This window comes from Eutrema salsugineum, unplaced genomic scaffold, assembly GCF_000478725.1.
Source record: "Eutrema salsugineum unplaced genomic scaffold, Eutsalg1_0 scaffold_6, whole genome shotgun sequence".
In the NCBI taxonomy this organism is placed as follows: Eukaryota; Viridiplantae; Streptophyta; class Magnoliopsida; order Brassicales; family Brassicaceae; genus Eutrema; species Eutrema salsugineum.
In genome coordinates, this window is record NW_006256547.1 from 833132 (window position 1) to 848787 (window position 15656).

Genomic DNA, 15656 nt, shown 5'->3' on the forward strand with positions numbered 1-15656 from the left:
GAGGATTTTAACATTAAAAGTTTGATTCGGCGATAACGTGAGAGATTTGTTTTGATTACGCACGCATATATAATATATGATGGACGTGATTTTATTATGAAACAGCACAATACGATTTGTTGGCGTGAGAATGTGATTCTTCTTCTTTATCAGGATTTATCTTTTTATTTTCTTCATAATATACAATATATAAAAGAGAACGACAGTTATACAATAAAGGTTTTAAAAGCACAGGTAAACATTATACAATACATTAAAAATGTATAAAGTTAAAGTTCTGAAATTACTTACTTATTTTCGGTTTATATTTTTGGTAAAAATAATTATTAAACAACGCGATTGATGGACTTATTTATCTTATTATATAAAGCTAAATATATTAAAGAAAAGAGTACCACAATGCCAAAAATCTAATAATTCTGTTTGTTAACCAATAGTCTAAATCAGTGGATGAGCATGAGATGGAGAAACACTTACTTAAACAATGTATATATATATACCAACAAAATAGTACTAGAATTAGAATCCAATAACATCATTTGATTTTTGTAAGTATGTCTTAAGCATTGTACACTAAATACGATTTAGCTCTTTACAACAGTTTATTGTTTTAGATTAGTTTTTAATAACGGGGGCCTGACCCAATTAAGTAATGGCCCTATATATTGAGCTTCAAAAATGATAAAATTTTGGGCCTAGTACTAAAATTGTTAAAAAGAATATTTTAACTACATGACTGTTATGAACATTCAGAAATTTTCCCTCGCAGTCTCATGTTATCCAATTGTGTGGTTCTTCTTTCACAAAGCAGACCCACCAAAATCTGTAATCAATATTTTTATGTGTATTTTACCTTCAATGACACGCTATTTGGTCGGGCCAAAATTCTAAAAGAATTAAATAACAAAAAGAATCATAAGCACCACACAGATCTGTGTGTGATGATCATTTAATCAAATTAAAATTCGATCTTCATTGCACATTGTCATGATTATCATCTTATGCCATCCTTTATCGTAATGATGTATATTAGAGACTGCAATTGTAGATCCTACTCATTGCACCGTAATTTTGAAGTGTTCATTGTGTCTATTTTTCTAGTCTCCTGTCTGTATTCAAACCAATATATCATTTTATTTGGTAAATTCCTGACAAATCGTATAAACAAAAACGAAACGAAAACTTAATTATTTATCCTACTAAGTACACTGAGTGACTCTGTCTGATTTTGAGAATTTTACTGATTATTTTTTGGTAATTATAAAGAAGGATGGAAATAAAATAATGAACCAGAATCGAACACGAGAAGGCGTCGTTAACGCACAGCACAATATATTTTGCGTCTCAAAAGACGCTTTGGTGTCTCTGTCAATTTTATTTATTTAAAAGAAAATCGGACAAAATATCGAAAACGACATCGTATCATTCTCATAGGAAAAAAAAGCAGCCTCCGCCTTTCATTTCTTTTTTTTATATATCTCACAGAGACAAAGAGACAAACCGGAAAAAAAAGAAAAAAAGAAAATAATTTGGATTTGGAGGTAATAAATTCAAAAACTTTTGAATGCTTTCGCTTGGAATCTGAGGTTTCCTGCTGCAGAATTCTTCTGGGTTTTCTGCTGAAATCGGGAATAGAATTAGGGTATAATTTTTTTGTTGTGGATTGAAAAATGGCGGAGCAGAAGAGTAATAACAATACCAATAGGTGGAACTGGGAGGTGACTGGGTTCGAATCTAGGAAGTCGTCTTCGAGTGAGGAGGGTTTTCATCGGACTCCGTCCTCGATGCTTCGACGGTACTCGATCCCGACGAACTCCCATTCACCGCACTCGTCGCAGCTTGCGTCTAAGGTTCAGAGTTTGAAGGAAAAAGTTCAGGTGTGCAAAATTGCCTCAGAAATCTCTTAATGTCTCTCCCGAGATGGCAAATTTTAGGGATTATTATCTTTGGGGTTGAATGTGAGTGGGATTGGATAGTTATATGTTCTGTCTTAAGCTATCTTTAAATTATGAAAGAGGATGATTTTTTTTTTTTGTTTGTATTTAAACGAGTATGGAGCTGAGATAGTAAGTGTTCTAGGGGAAATGTTATTGCGGTTGTGTATTAGGGATAACTGATGAAAGTTCAGGTATCGAAGAGTTCTTTAGTCGAAGCTTTTGTTTAAGAAAAGTGAGTTTTGGTTGAACAGCTTGCAAAGGAGGATTACGTAGAATTGAGACAGGAAGCTACTGATCTTCAAGAGTACTCTAATGCAAAGCTTGAAAGGGTTACACGTTATTTAGGTGTTCTCGCTGAGAAAAGTCGTAAATTGGGTAAGTTATTAGTTTCCTCCAGTATATTCCATGTGAAGTTTTGAGAACAATGTTAATTTACTGGCAAAAATTAAGAAATTTTGGATTTATGGATAATAAATGTTTAGAAGACAAGAATTTTTTTTGGTCGCTTATTCAATATTGGGATTTCATGTATCTATATCTCTTGTGACAGCATTTTTGTTACTGTTATGTGCTTTGTTGTGGTAAAACTCGGGGAATGTGTCATGTTCGCTTATCACAGATCAATTTGCCCTTGAGACTGAGGCTAGGATATCTCCACTTATCAGTGAGAAGAAAAGACTGTTCAATGACTTACTGACAATCAAAGGTGCAGATCTTCCATTACCCACGTGATCAGCCTTTCTCTCTGTCCTCGTTCTTCATCTAGAGTTTGTTGATATCCCCTCAATTTGGATTGTTCTATATGGACCTGAACATGTAATTTATGTTTTACCTTTCAGGGAACGTAAAGGTATTTTGTCGAGCAAGACCGTTATTCGAAGATGAGGGTCCCTCTATTATTGAATTTCCTGATAACTGCACTATACGCGTAAACACTAGTGATGACACTCTGTCCAATCCCAAGAAGGAATTTGAGTTTGACCGAGTTTATGGACCTCATGTTGGACAAGGTGAGATGCCATACTTCACTGTAAATGTAATCTTACCTTAAGCTTAAGAACTGTTTCCAATATTTGTCTTAAAAAGTAGCTAGCATTCGTACATTTGCTTCATACATCTCTGTACTTATTCCTTAGAATTCGGAACTTATTCTTTAAGCTTTCCTCAGCTTCACTGTTCAGTGATGTCCAACCATTTGTGCAATCCGCTCTGGATGGATCTAACGTCTCTATATTTGCATATGGACAAACTCACGCGGGGAAGACATACACCATGGTTTTCCCTCCTTTCCCTTTCCTCTGAAATTTTGAAATTAGATGTAAATTTTCCGATTTACCAGAGATTTCTATATCAGTCGTTGCGCTCTGTTAAATCGAGTTATATTTTGTTGGCTTCTCAGGAAGGATCTAATCAAGACCCTGGTTTATATGCTCGTTGTTTTGAGGAACTTATTGACTTGGCCAATTCTGATTCGACTTCCACATCTCAGTTCACTTTCTCTGTTTCAGTGTTTGAGCTCTATAACGAAGAGGTGCTTCCTTTTTCGTTTTAAGTCCTAATACTTTTGGCTTTCGTTTTATAGTGGAACATGATACTGTAATGGAAATTGAAAGTCATCTAATTCAGAAGCTTTCATTTTTTAGATCAGGGATTTACTCCCGGGTTGTCAGAGCAACTTGCCAAAGATCAATATGGGTTTAGGCGAATCTGTTATAGAACTTGGGCAAGAACAAGTTGATAATCCATCGGAGTTCTTGAGAGTCCTGAAATCTGCATTTCAGTATAGAGGGAATGATAAATCAAAGTCTAATGTGACCCATCTGTACGCTTTATTTTATGCTTAACTCCTATTTTATGCATATAGCTAATAGCTCTCTGCTAAGATTCTCTACTCATGATATTTTTTTTTCTTAATTTCTACTCTCTTGGTAGGATTGTCTCAATACACATTTGTCACAGCAACATAATTACAAGAGAAAATGTAAATTGCAAGCTCTCTTTAGTTGACCTGGCTGGAAGTGAAGGATTAACTGTGGAAGATGACAATGGAGATCATGTCACTGATCTGCTCCATGTAACGAATTCGATTTCCGCGTAAGTTGACGTGTCCTTTCCTCGTCCCGTCTTTTCGCATGTTCCGTTACAAGTGAATCCCATACCTAACTTCTGCATCTTGCCAATAATCTTGGGCAATTTTCTTCATGTGGTGTCTTATGCTTGAATCCGCGAATTAGTTTTTTTTTTTTTCCTTTACTTACTACATATGTCTCGGGTTCGGTAGGCTGGGAGATATTTTATCCTCTTTGACGTCAAAAAAAGATAGCATTCCTTACGAGAACTCATTTCTTACAAGAATACTTGCAGATTCACTAGGTAAATGCTTCCGCTTTCCAGTGCATGTGCCTCTACGCTTACCTCTAAATATATTTTCTATGTGTTGAGGATTTCTCCCCAGTACTTGAACTTCTCTTCAAATGAGAACAATTTTCTTTAATGTGCAGGGGGGAGCTCCAAAACATTGATGATCGTCAACATTTGTCCAAGTGCACGGAACTTGTCTGAGATAATGTCATGTCTCAATTATGCCGCTAGAGCTCGGAATACTGTTCCAAGCCTTGGGAATCGAGACACAATTAAGAAGTGGAGAGACGTGGTAAGTGGAACTAGAGAAGGGCATCCTCCTCCCTTTCATTCTTCTCTCGTCTCTTGACATTTGATACATATAACAGATGGAATTGACATGGTTCATAGGTTTTGACTCGGGCAGTTAAAACAAAAGTTCAGATTATAATACATATTCTGGAACTTCAGTGATACCATATGGATATAGAACAAATATTAATTTTCTATAGCTGAAAGTAAAGCAGAGCGTGAAAGGATTGATTTGACAGACATTTAGCACTTCAGTTCAAGATATGCCTTAATTAGTCTATTGGTGAGATCCTTTTGGAGTTTAGTTTATTTTTCTGGAGAACAGAATTGGGAAATGTACTTTGTAGCTTAACTTGCTATCCATACACGCAGATTATGAATAATCCTATTTTCCGCAGGCAAATGATGCCCGGAAGGAGGTATTGGAGAAAGAGAGGGAAACTCAGCGTTTGAAACTAGAGGTTACAGGTTTAAAACAAGCACTTAAAGAAGCAAATGACCAATGTGTACTGCTCTACAACGAAGTACAGAGAGCGTGGAGAGTTTCATTCACATTGCAATCAGATTTAAAGGTTCTTCAGTGCTGACTGGGATAGTGTCTGGTTATTTTATATTATTCCTTATAAGATTCCTTTCTGCTAATGATTTGTTTTTTTCTTTTTTCTTTCATGCAGTCAGAGAATACTATGGTTGCTGACAAACATAAAATAGAAAAGGAGCAGAATTCTCAATTAAGAAATCAAATAGCTCAACTTTTACAGTTAGAACAGGAACAGAAGCTGAAGGTGCAACAACAAGATTCCACCATTCAAAATCTCCAGGTCGGTAATTCATTAGTATTTACTTTCTGAACTTTGGCACATTTCTCCTTGCCTTTTATCTGAAGCATCTACGTAACAGGAAATAGATGGTGAATTGCTTTCAAGTAGCCTTCTCTGAACAGACAGAATGATATTCACCTTCTCTTTTTATAAATTTTATGCAGTCTAAAGTCAAAGACTTAGAATCACAACTGAGTGAAGCCCTTAAGTCTGACATGGCAAGATTGAGAGATCCCTTGGAATCTCAGCCCAGAGCAGCTGGAAACACAGTCGATTCTTCTGCAGTTACCAAGAAACTTGAGGAAGAACTCAAAAAACGTGATGCGCTGATTGAGGTTCTGCTTTGTTTTCCCGTTGAGCACATTTTATTAGTGACTTTCGAATTACCCAAATGATATTTGGACTTGAACATTTGTCTGAAGAGATTAATTGTTTTCTGCAGAGATTGCATGAAGAAAACGAAAAACTGTTTGACAGATTAACAGAAAAGTCAAATGCTGGTTCGACTCAGGTGATTCCTTTCTCTTCTCTTCATTACTTGTTACTTATTGCCATATACATATTGGAAGATATATCTGCTCCAGCTAGCCATTTCCTTAAGCTTGCTCATCCATTGTTGTATATAGGTATCCAGCCCCTCATCAAAAGCTTCACCAACAGTTCTGCCTGCGGATGTTGACAGGTAGCTATTTGATCACTTTGGAACCATTTAGTCCAAAATTCTGTCTTCTCTATCTGTTTACCTTCATTGCCACCTGATCTGTAATATTTTTCTTCAGGAAAAATAATGTGGGTGGTTTACCATCTTCAGCGGATAAGAATGAAGGCGCAATTACAGTAGTAAAATCCAGCTCTGAAATAGTAAAAACCACTCCTGCTGGAGAATACTTGACAGCTGCACTAAATGATTTTGATCCCGAACAGTATGAAGGCCTTGCAGCCATTGCTGACGGCGCAAACAAGCTTCTCATGCTGGTACTGCCACGGGGTTAATAGTTTGATGTTGAGTACCCTTTTAGAATTTTCAGGAATGCAAATAACTGTATTATTCTACCGCAATTTGAAAAGAAAATACTGCAGTAAATTCTGTTCATCACTAAACATACATGGCTGTTTGGGATAGATGTTCAAATATTTTTGGGTTTATATGCTGAGAACTTTTATTGGTGTTTTTTTTGACTTCCAGGTTTTGGCAGCTGTCATAAAGGCTGGTGCTTCCAGAGAGCATGAAATCCTTGCGGAGATCAGAGATGCTGTCTTTTCATTTATCCGGAAAATGGAGCCAAGAAGAGTAATGGATACAATGCTTGTTTCTCGAGTCAGGATATTGTACATAAGGTCCTTACTTGCACGATCACCTGAGCTTCAGTCGATCAAGGTGAGCATAACCAAATGGTATGAGCTAATTTTGTTTTTCTTAGCTTTTGTCTCTCAGATTAATCTCACGTCATCCACTTCTTTTAGGTTCCTCCTGTTGAACGCTTTTTGGAGAAGCCTTACACTGGCCGAACTAGAAGCTCAAGCGGGAGTAGCAGCCCGGGTAGATCGCCAGTTCGATATTATGAGGAGCAGATTCATGGCTTTAAAGTAAATTTAAAACCAGAAAAGAAAAATAAGTTGGTATCCGTTGTTTCCAGAATCCGTGGACATGAACAGGTAAGAAGATATCTATGATTCCCAGAGATGCTTGATTTTAACCGAATAACTGAGAATCCTAGATACAAACGTACACGCCTCTCTTGTCTTAGGATACCGGGAGGCAGCAAGTGACTGGAGGAAAGCTGAGAGAGATACAAGATGAAGCCAAAAGTTTTGCCATTGGAAACAAACCTTTAGCTGCTTTATTTGTTCACACTCCGGCTGGTGAACTGCAAAGACAGATTAGGTCATGGCTTGCAGAAAGTTTTGAGTTTCTTTCTGTTACAGCAGATGATGTTTCAGGAGGAACCACTGGCCAATTAGAGCTTCTTTCCACAGCAATTATGGATGGCTGGATGGCTGGAGTAGGAGCTGCGGTGCCACCTCATACAGACGCTTTGGGACAGCTTTTATCTGAGTATGCGAAACGAGTCTACACATCTCAGATGCAGCACCTAAAGGTATATGCCATGTCATTGGTGAAAATGATAATTTTTTTTGCCAGAATGATTTCAGCAGTAACTGATATTTAAAAATAAGAAATCTGTTAAAGTAGAAGCTTTTGTTGAAATCTTGGTCTTACTCGCTGAAGAACTTGTTTGCCATGTGAGGTCTAATATGGGATGTTGTATTAGGATATTGCTGGTACTCTGGCTTCGGAAGAGGCAGAAGATGCAGGTCAAGTAGCGAAGCTTCGATCAGCTCTTGAGTCTGTTGACCACAAACGAAGAAAGGTAACACTGAAAATAGAAAGTAATGCTGTCATACTGTTGTACTCATTCTCATTGTCTCTTGAGCGTTTTTCTCGTACATGAGTTTCCATGTTCTTTCTATATCAGATTTTGCAACAAATGAGAAATGACGCAGCTTTGTTTACCTTGGAAGAAGGCACTTCTTCTATTCAAAATCCTTCTACAGCAGCCGAAGACTCAAGATTAGCTTCTCTTATTTCTCTAGATGCCATACTGAAGCAAGTCAAGGTATCATAACTCTTGTCATACGAAACCATCACGTGTCTTCCTTGATCTCGGTCATGATTTAACTACGAGAAGAAAAGCGGTTAGTAAAAACTGTTTGCGTCTTGTAGGAAATAACAAGACAAGCCTCTGTCCACGTTTTGAGTAAAAGCAAGAAGAAAGCATTGCTTGAGTCTCTTGAAGAACTTAATGAACGAATGCCTTCTCTTCTTGATGTTGATCATCCGTGCGCACAGAGAGAAATTGCTACGGCTCACCAGTTGGTCGATGTAAGTGATGAAGAAAAACTGAGGATCCAAAAATCTTGAGAGATTCGATATTTATAACTTGTTAATTGCCGGTTTTATCTATTGGAGTGCAGACAATCCCAGAACAAGAGGACAATCTTCAAGACGAAATGAGACCTTCATTAGATTCAATATCCTCAACCGAAACCGATGTGTCTCAATGGAACGTTTTGCAATTCAACACAGGAGGCTCTTCAGCTCCATTCATCATAAAATGCGGAGCTAACTCCAACTCGGAGCTCGTGATCAAAGCAGATGCCCGAGTTCAAGAACCTAAAGGAGGCGAAATCGTGAGAGTTGTGCCAAGACCTTCGGTTCTAGAAAACATGAGCCTAGAGGAAATGAAACAAGTGTTTGGTCAGTTGCCTGAGGCTCTAAGTTCACTGGCCCTAGCAAGAACAGCTGACGGCACACGGGCTCGATACTCAAGACTCTACAGAACTCTGGCCATGAAGGTTCCCTCTCTCAGGGACCTCGTTGGAGAGCTTGAGAAAGGAGGTGTCTTAAAAGATACCAAGTCGACATGAAACAAAAAAATAAGGTTTCATTTGTGTAAGTATTATCTTTTATTGTGAGGCTTTATACGTTGGATTTCGCTGTATTTGTGTGTACTCTATATTTTGCGGCCACTAATGGTTGTATCGTGTGTAAGAACAGTTCAGCTAAGAGAATCTTCCATGGAGCTATCTTCGATTCCAATTGACATAAGTTTATTGACTTTTCAAATTATAAAGCTATATAAATCAAAAGAAGGAAACCTGTAAGCAAAAAAAAAATGATGATCTTATTCAAGAACTATCATATGATAGGTTTAATTCAGTCCCTTTGCTTATTTTTTTCCCTCTCTTTACATTTGGGGATAAGTAAATGGGATTCTTGTTTCATTGGACTCTAGAAAGAAAAATAAGCCCAATAATATTGCGTGCGTATAAAGCAGAAAACACATAGTTGTCTAACTATAAATATAAACACCTAATTATAGAATCAGGAAAAGCATGAGACTCGTTTTGGCCAATTCCATCATGCGAAAAATCAAGGGATATATGCCTTAACATATTTATTTATTTCTTATCGCATTCCATTAAAGAAATACACATGATCCATGGATACTTGGTCTATTAACTTTAGAATGATCATACCATGCAAATAAAAATCCTCACAATTGTAACTTTTTCATGAAAATTGCGATGGTCGATGTGGTGGTCTCGATTTCGGTAGACAATTGCATGAGGCTTCCTTGTGGATTTGACAATATGGTATTTTCATTTGGGATATATTGGAGATGTAGTTGAGAAAAATATCATGTGCATCAATAGTGCGAATGTCATTTATCATTTATCATTTATCATTTGATTGGATTGACACAATGATTATTTTTTTGTCATATGTTAGAAGAGATGGTGAGTGATCGTTTATTGATCGTTTATTGATCGTCTATTGTCTTTATTTGTTTCCCCAAACTCGAACCAAGTCACAAGTCCTTGTTCTTCTTTTGTTTTTTGTTTTGGGTTATTAGACACAGTGAATCAATGGGTGGCAAAGATGGTCTCCGACCTTCGTATCCTCATCTCTCCAACCATTGGAGACGGGTGTACTCCATATGATATGAGTAATGTCAAAGTTATTCTATCTGAAGGAGATAATTTGAGAGAGGTTGTTTTACAGATGAAGACTCGAGAAAAAGTGGCTGCGATGGTTGGTGGGAGCTTCATCAAGAAGGACTCGAAGCAACTGTTTGAGTCCTTCAAGGATCCAGCTCGGAGGCATGTTTGGGATCATGAGCCTCTCCAACTCCAGCTTGTGAAGGACTACGGAGACGGAACAAACCTCCTCGAACAAAGCTACAGACTATTTGGAGCTGTATCGAGCATTCATGTTATCTTGACAGAGACTCCTTTCTCGAGGGTTAATGTACTTGACCCGAACGACCTTCTCACCGAAGGATACACCATCTCTGAAACGGCAGATGGAGACTTCTCATTCATCACCACCGTTCTGGTCCACTCCCGCCTAACTTCTAGGGCTGCCGATGCTAAAGTAGCCTATGTGCTGAAGGCTAAATGGCTTTGAACTTTCTTCAACATTCCTAAATCGGTGGGGGAGTCCGCTTTTCGATTCCAGTAATTCAGACATTAGTGTCCGCTCTATCTCTTGGTTTTAAGTGTTTTATGCAAAACTATGATATCTTTTGGTTTTTATGTTTTATGCTGTGTAAGGAATTGGATTCCACTCTCTTTTAAACTTATGTTTCTTCTACTATTATCCTCTATTCTTCTTTATTCTCTTGACATTGATACATGTAGCAGATGAAATTGGTCAAATGAATGTACAAAAGTTATAACACATACTCTGGAACTTACAGTAATACCATATCGATGATGAACAAAAATTAAATTTCTATAGCTCCAAGTAAAGCAGAGCGTTAAAGGTTTGGCTTGACAGACATTTAGCACTTCAGTTCAGGATATGCTAAAGCTAGCTTAATTAGTCTGTTGGTGTGATCCTCTTTCTCTTTTGGAGTTTAGTCTCTATCTCTCTAGAGAACCGTTTTCGGAAATGCACCCTGTAACTTGTTAGTTTAACTTGCTCTTAAATGACCAAAATATGTGTCCTGCTCTTGCTCTACAATCAAGTACAGAGAGCGCAGAGAGAGAGAGTTTCATTCAGATTGCATTCATATTCATAGGTTGCTTCACTGGGATAGTGTCTGGTTAATTTAGTCATTCCTTATAACATTGCGATGCAAGTTTACATGTGTTTAGGTATACATGTGTTCCCTCTCTCAGGGACCTCGTTGGAGAGCTTGAGAAAGGAGGTGTCTTAAAAGATACCAAGTCAACATGAATATGACACCAAAAAAAAAAAAAAAAAAAATTTGTGCCAAGTATAATTTATTACTGGTGAGGCCTTATACTTTGGATTTCGCTGTATTTGTGTGTACTCTGTATTTTGTGGCCGCTAAAGGTCGTATTGTGTCTAAAAAGAATAAGTCAGCACCTTCCGTGGAGTTCAGTACTTGATATACATTATTTTCTTTCCAAACTGTAAAGCTTTAAATCAACAGAAGGAAACCTGTAAGTTGAATATGAGAAAAAAAAAATACATTATTTTCTTTCCAAACTGTAAAGCTTTAAATCAACAGAAGGAAACCTGTAAGTTGAATATGAGAAAAAAAAAACACCTAATAATATCGATAGATAGATAAATAAAAGTAGCTAGGAGAAGGCAGAAAAAAAAAAAAAAAATTAAAGGTTGGTCTGGTGTAGCCTAGGCTCCGGCAAGAAGATTGTTTAAAGACAAGAGACTCTCAATGTGATTGGGAAAACACTGATATCTGAACTTGAAGAACTTGTCTTGGCTGATTCCATCGTACACAACTTTTCTTGCACTTTGGCTGGTTCAAATGGCAGAGTGGATTCTTCTAGCGACCATTCATGAATCAGGACGATCCCGGTTCCAAACCTGTTCAACTCCACCAAACAGGTAATCTGATAAATTCTCGATACCTGACGAGTCTTTTGTGCTGCATGAGCTCGTTGTCTCCGATGAGCTAAACAGTGATGATAAACTTCCACTCGACGAATCCACTCGCGGCAACAAACTGCTACTACTGTCTCTCTGTTTCTTGTTGGTGGTGTGGTCGTGTCTTGACGGAATTGCAGCCAAATTTCTTCTTTCCTTTGATTTCCGCACCGCTGCTCTCGGAGAATCTCTGTCAAAGAAGAGGACTTTTTCTCAGATATGTAAGATTGGATTGGGTTTGGTTTCTGATGATGTCCACTCACCTTGCATAGAGAAGCATGTATGCTCCCTCTAGTAATACAGTCTCTAATTGAACCGGGAAAACCTGTGACTCGGAATGAAATCAAGAATCAAGAAAAAGAAAAAAATAGCATCATTGTGGTATAATTATAATAATGTTACTGAAACCTACATTGCTATCATCAATCTTGAACCAATCTCCATGAAGGGTTTTTATGTAGCAAACATAATGACCTGAAAATGAAGTGCTCATAGCATCTAAATGGACCACCACTGCGTAGAGACTATACACGGGATGATGATCCCTGTGGTTTGGCTTGCTCATGTACGGGCTAATATCGAGAAGCTCAGGAAAATGGATGGGTTTACTCAGCTTCCCAAAGTTATCAGACTGCATGAAGAAGAAATCATTCTTGTGAAAAAAACACAACAAATAGTAGACACCATCATCAAACTTAAAAGGGGATGAAGACCCTCCTCACCTGAAAACGTTTCAACACCACAGTAAGAATATTGGGTCCTTCCAGTATCATCAATTTCTTTTTGGCTTTCTGGTAAGATCTACACCTGTGGTTGTAAAAAAAAAATCAAACGAATTAAAGTACTTTTCAAGTAAAAAGATTTGGTTTTCAAAAGCAAATTCAACTACCTGCCACAGAAGTACCGGTTCTCTCCATCTAGGACTTCGTAGGCTGTAAATTGAGCAAGTGCATCTTCGAGGCTTCCTATATCCCCACCAATCTCGACGGTTAGATCCATCATCAGCTCCGATCGTTCAGATTTGTGGAGGCCTTTCATGCATTTAATCTGTGTATCATTCACCATAATTGGGATTACTTGACTGCCAGAATGAACAAACAAGGTACTAAAAACCGGAATACAAAATGTTATTGATATAACCTTAGAGTGAAGATATCCACCAAACGTAAAGCCTACTAAAGTAGTTTCTTCTGCAAACGGACCAGCTGCACCAGCCTCTTTGAGAAAAACAGATTGCATTGTATCAACAGCACACCTGACATTCTTATGAAAGTAAAATGTAATTCACCTTTGCGAAAAATATTAAAAAGCTACTAAAAGCATAACACATATATGATTCACCTTAGAAATTCGTGGGCATCTTCTTCCTTCCCAGGGCCAAGATGCTTCCCAATCTTTTGTAATCTTGATAAGATCTTGACAGGTGATAGAGGAGATCCTCCTACCCTTGACTTTAAAATTAAGAATTCAAACTCACAAACAAAACACCAACTCTTCTTTCGACCTGAAAACCCAACTACCAAGATGAGATTCCACATACAATAGTTTACACAGTAAGAGCAGTAAAAAATAATTTTGGCGTGCAAACTTACATGCTTTAGAATGTATTCCCCTAATTAGGTAAGACATAAGTGGCCGAGTGAATGCCAAGCACTGAAGAACAGCATTTGCATAACAACTAGAAAAGACATATGATCAATGATGAGCACAACTATACTTAAGACAGAATTACAGTAAAATCGCTTAGTCTAAAAATTGATCCAACTTTTTCTTCCAAATCTAAGAGTAAACAGCAAGGTTAGTAAAAGATAGATCGATAGGTACCTATTTCCCAAATTCACAAGGCCAAATGGCTGTAATTCTACTCTATCACAATAAAGTTTCACAAACATCTCATAAGAGAAGCTCGTCTGCACACAAAAAAAAAAAACAGTAACATCAGTGTGTAATAATGGCGGTAGATAGAATCATGGTACCAAAAACAAAAGAACTTTGCAATCATATTTTCTAGTAACCTCATCAATAGAACGCGAAGGTTGAGAAAGTTTTGACGACTTTGGGGGTCTAAAATGCTGAACAACCTTTTGCACCGATGTTTTCAACCCACTACTTGAAGCTTGTAACACTTTGGGCTTACTATTAGCTTTTGAAGGTAAGTGAATAGTTGAAGACGACATTGCGGCATAAGCCCCATATGGTTCAGATGTAGTTTTCCCATGTCCAAGTGCATTCATTTCTCCTTTATACTCAACTGAAAAAGATTGATTGGAAGCTGATATTTCAGCCGAATCAACTGGCCTGCGTGAATTTGGATTGCCATTTTTTAGCTGATTTGCATCAGTAAGTAGAGCAGTCTTGCCTTTGATACTGGCTGATTCAGCTTTCTCTGTGCGATGATGTGATTTCTTCCTACTCATTGGCCTCGTCTCATAGAAATTATCCTTAATGTTTAAAGAGCAAGTGAAATCTTCAGCTTCAGATCTGGCCTGTACCTTTTGAATACTAGGCCTGTTTGTAGAGACATCACAGGCAACATCAACAGACACGAAGCCATCATTATCCATCCTGTCGTTGGTGTCATCTAAAGGTATATCTAATGATGTTGATGATGATGATGGCATTCCAATATTTGACCCTTGTGCATCTGCAGAGAGTTTCAAGCCATCAAAATGTGAACCTTTTAGAATTAAAAACACTTAAAAGCTCAAGAATGTAAAGTGTTATTACCATCAGATATAACAGGCTTATCCTTTTCTCCATCATCGTAATCAGGAAGAGAAGGTGATCGACATTCCTCCTTGTGACCTCGTCGCCAATGAAGAATCTGACACTTGCTAGAACTAGAGAAACCCCAAAATTATATAAAAATGTATTCTTGGCGGGGGGAAACAGAAACAATATTACTCAATTGATAGAAAACGAACCAGTAACGGACGGATTTGCACTGAACGCAGCGAGTAGTGGTGGGGTAGAGACAAACGGCGCATCGATAAGCATCCGAAACAGAGGAAGAGGAGGAGGAGGAAGCGTATTCCACATTGGCTCGAAGATAAGATTCTTCGGTGGCTAAAGCGATAAGCCGAATAACCTCCTCCCTCTTGACAGCGGCGGATCTCCATTGCCGGCGAATTAGAAGAAAAACCAGCATCATAAATCCAATCAAGAGAAAATGAAACATCTTTTCTTCACCCGGCGGAGAGAATCAGAATCAGAATCAATCCGGAGGAGAGAAAGTGTAGGAGGCTGATCAACATTGCCTATTATTGAGGCGGAGGCGGCGGGTGTAAACGCCGGCGATGATGGTGCGAGTAAGAGGATAAACGGAATCTAACACGGCGGAGAAGATGGTGGCGATTGGAGAAGCGACGGCGAGTAAAGGATTTGGGCATCTGGAGAGATCAAAGCTAGAGAGAGAGAGAAAAGAGAGAAGGAAGAAATGAGAAATGGTCTCTACTTTTTAGTGTGTTTTTTTTTTTTGTAGAGAGAGAAAGTGAAAGAGGAAAGAGCAAGGAGGGAATAAACGTGCACTCGGTTTTTTGTCGTTTACGAATTTCCTTTTTTTTTCCTTTTGGTCCTTCTCTCTCTCTCCCTTTTCTATATAAGAGTCGCTCTGGTTTTATCGTTTTGGAATTCAAAAGGCTAATTCAAATTTCTAAAAAATTATATAATGACATTTAGCAAGCTTAACCAATAAGTCGCTTTGGCCGAGTGGTTAAGGCGTGTGCCTGCTAAGTACATGGGGTTTCCCCGCGAGAGTTCGAATCTCTCAGGCGACGATCACTTTTTGCTTATTTTCAGGTGGGACCCGACGACTAGTAGACG

At 38.1% G+C, this 15656-nt stretch overlaps 2 protein-coding genes and 1 non-coding gene across 4 annotated transcripts; 2 read left to right on the plus strand and 1 right to left on the minus strand.

Moving 5' to 3' along the window:
* The first annotated feature begins 1507 nt into the window (after positions 1–1507).
* Positions 1508–9012, plus strand: LOC18012807 (kinesin-like protein KIN-14B). Its single transcript, XM_006393968.2, has 23 exons — positions 1508–1877; positions 2189–2312; positions 2557–2643; positions 2777–2947; positions 3106–3212; positions 3337–3468; positions 3581–3759; positions 3870–4031; positions 4219–4310; positions 4439–4590; positions 4988–5161; positions 5264–5410; positions 5575–5745; positions 5853–5921; positions 6037–6092; positions 6190–6385; positions 6597–6788; positions 6875–7066; positions 7159–7509; positions 7684–7782; positions 7888–8028; positions 8136–8294; positions 8387–9012. The coding sequence occupies exons 1-23, from the start codon at positions 1671–1673 to the stop codon at positions 8837–8839; spliced, it is 3813 nt and encodes a 1270-aa protein (XP_006394030.1). The 5' UTR covers positions 1508–1670; the 3' UTR covers positions 8840–9012.
* Positions 9013–11446: 2434 nt separating this feature from the next.
* LOC18012900 (ubiquitin carboxyl-terminal hydrolase 17) lies at positions 11447–15256 on the minus strand. 2 transcript variants are annotated; one of them, XM_024151825.1, is made up of 12 exons: positions 14759–15256; positions 14562–14674; positions 13850–14478; positions 13659–13744; positions 13427–13512; positions 13176–13338; positions 12975–13089; positions 12724–12881; positions 12557–12641; positions 12309–12465; positions 12098–12159; positions 11447–12024 (listed from the first exon to the last, which is right to left on the minus strand). In XM_024151825.1, the coding sequence occupies exons 1-12, from the start codon at positions 15010–15012 to the stop codon at positions 11920–11922; spliced, it is 2013 nt and encodes a 670-aa protein (XP_024007593.1). In that variant the 5' UTR covers positions 15013–15256; the 3' UTR covers positions 11447–11919. The 2 variants fall into 2 exon arrangements, with proteins under 2 accessions (XP_024007593.1, XP_006394032.2); XM_006393970.2 differs by having other exon boundaries at positions 12247–12465.
* Positions 15257–15528: 272 nt separating this feature from the next.
* TRNAS-GCU lies at positions 15529–15610 on the plus strand. Its single transcript has one exon. It is a non-coding gene; the product is annotated as a tRNA-Ser (tRNA).
* The last annotated feature ends 46 nt before the right edge of the window (positions 15611–15656 follow it).

Bases quoted from the DNA above. Each gene is read 5' to 3' on its own strand.
- LOC18012807 (XM_006393968.2), top strand. From the start codon at position 1,671: ATGGCGGAGCAGAAGAGTAATAACAATACCAATAGGTGGAACTGGGAG. The intron at 4,311-4,438 runs GTAAATGCTTCC...TTTAATGTGCAG, and splicing joins AATACTTGCAGATTCACTAG to GGGGGAGCTCCAAAACATTG. The intron at 6,093-6,189 runs GTAGCTATTTGA...ATTTTTCTTCAG, and splicing joins CTGCCTGCGGATGTTGACAG to GAAAAATAATGTGGGTGGTT.
- LOC18012900 (XM_006393970.2), bottom strand. From the start codon at position 15,012: ATGTTTCATTTTCTCTTGATTGGATTTATGATGCTGGTTTTTCTTCTA. The intron at 14,675-14,758 runs GTTCGTTTTCTA...GGGTTTCTCTAG, and splicing joins TGCAAATCCGTCCGTTACTG to TTCTAGCAAGTGTCAGATTC. The intron at 13,745-13,849 runs GTTACTAGAAAA...TTTTGTGTGCAG, and splicing joins CTTCGCGTTCTATTGATGAG to ACGAGCTTCTCTTATGAGAT.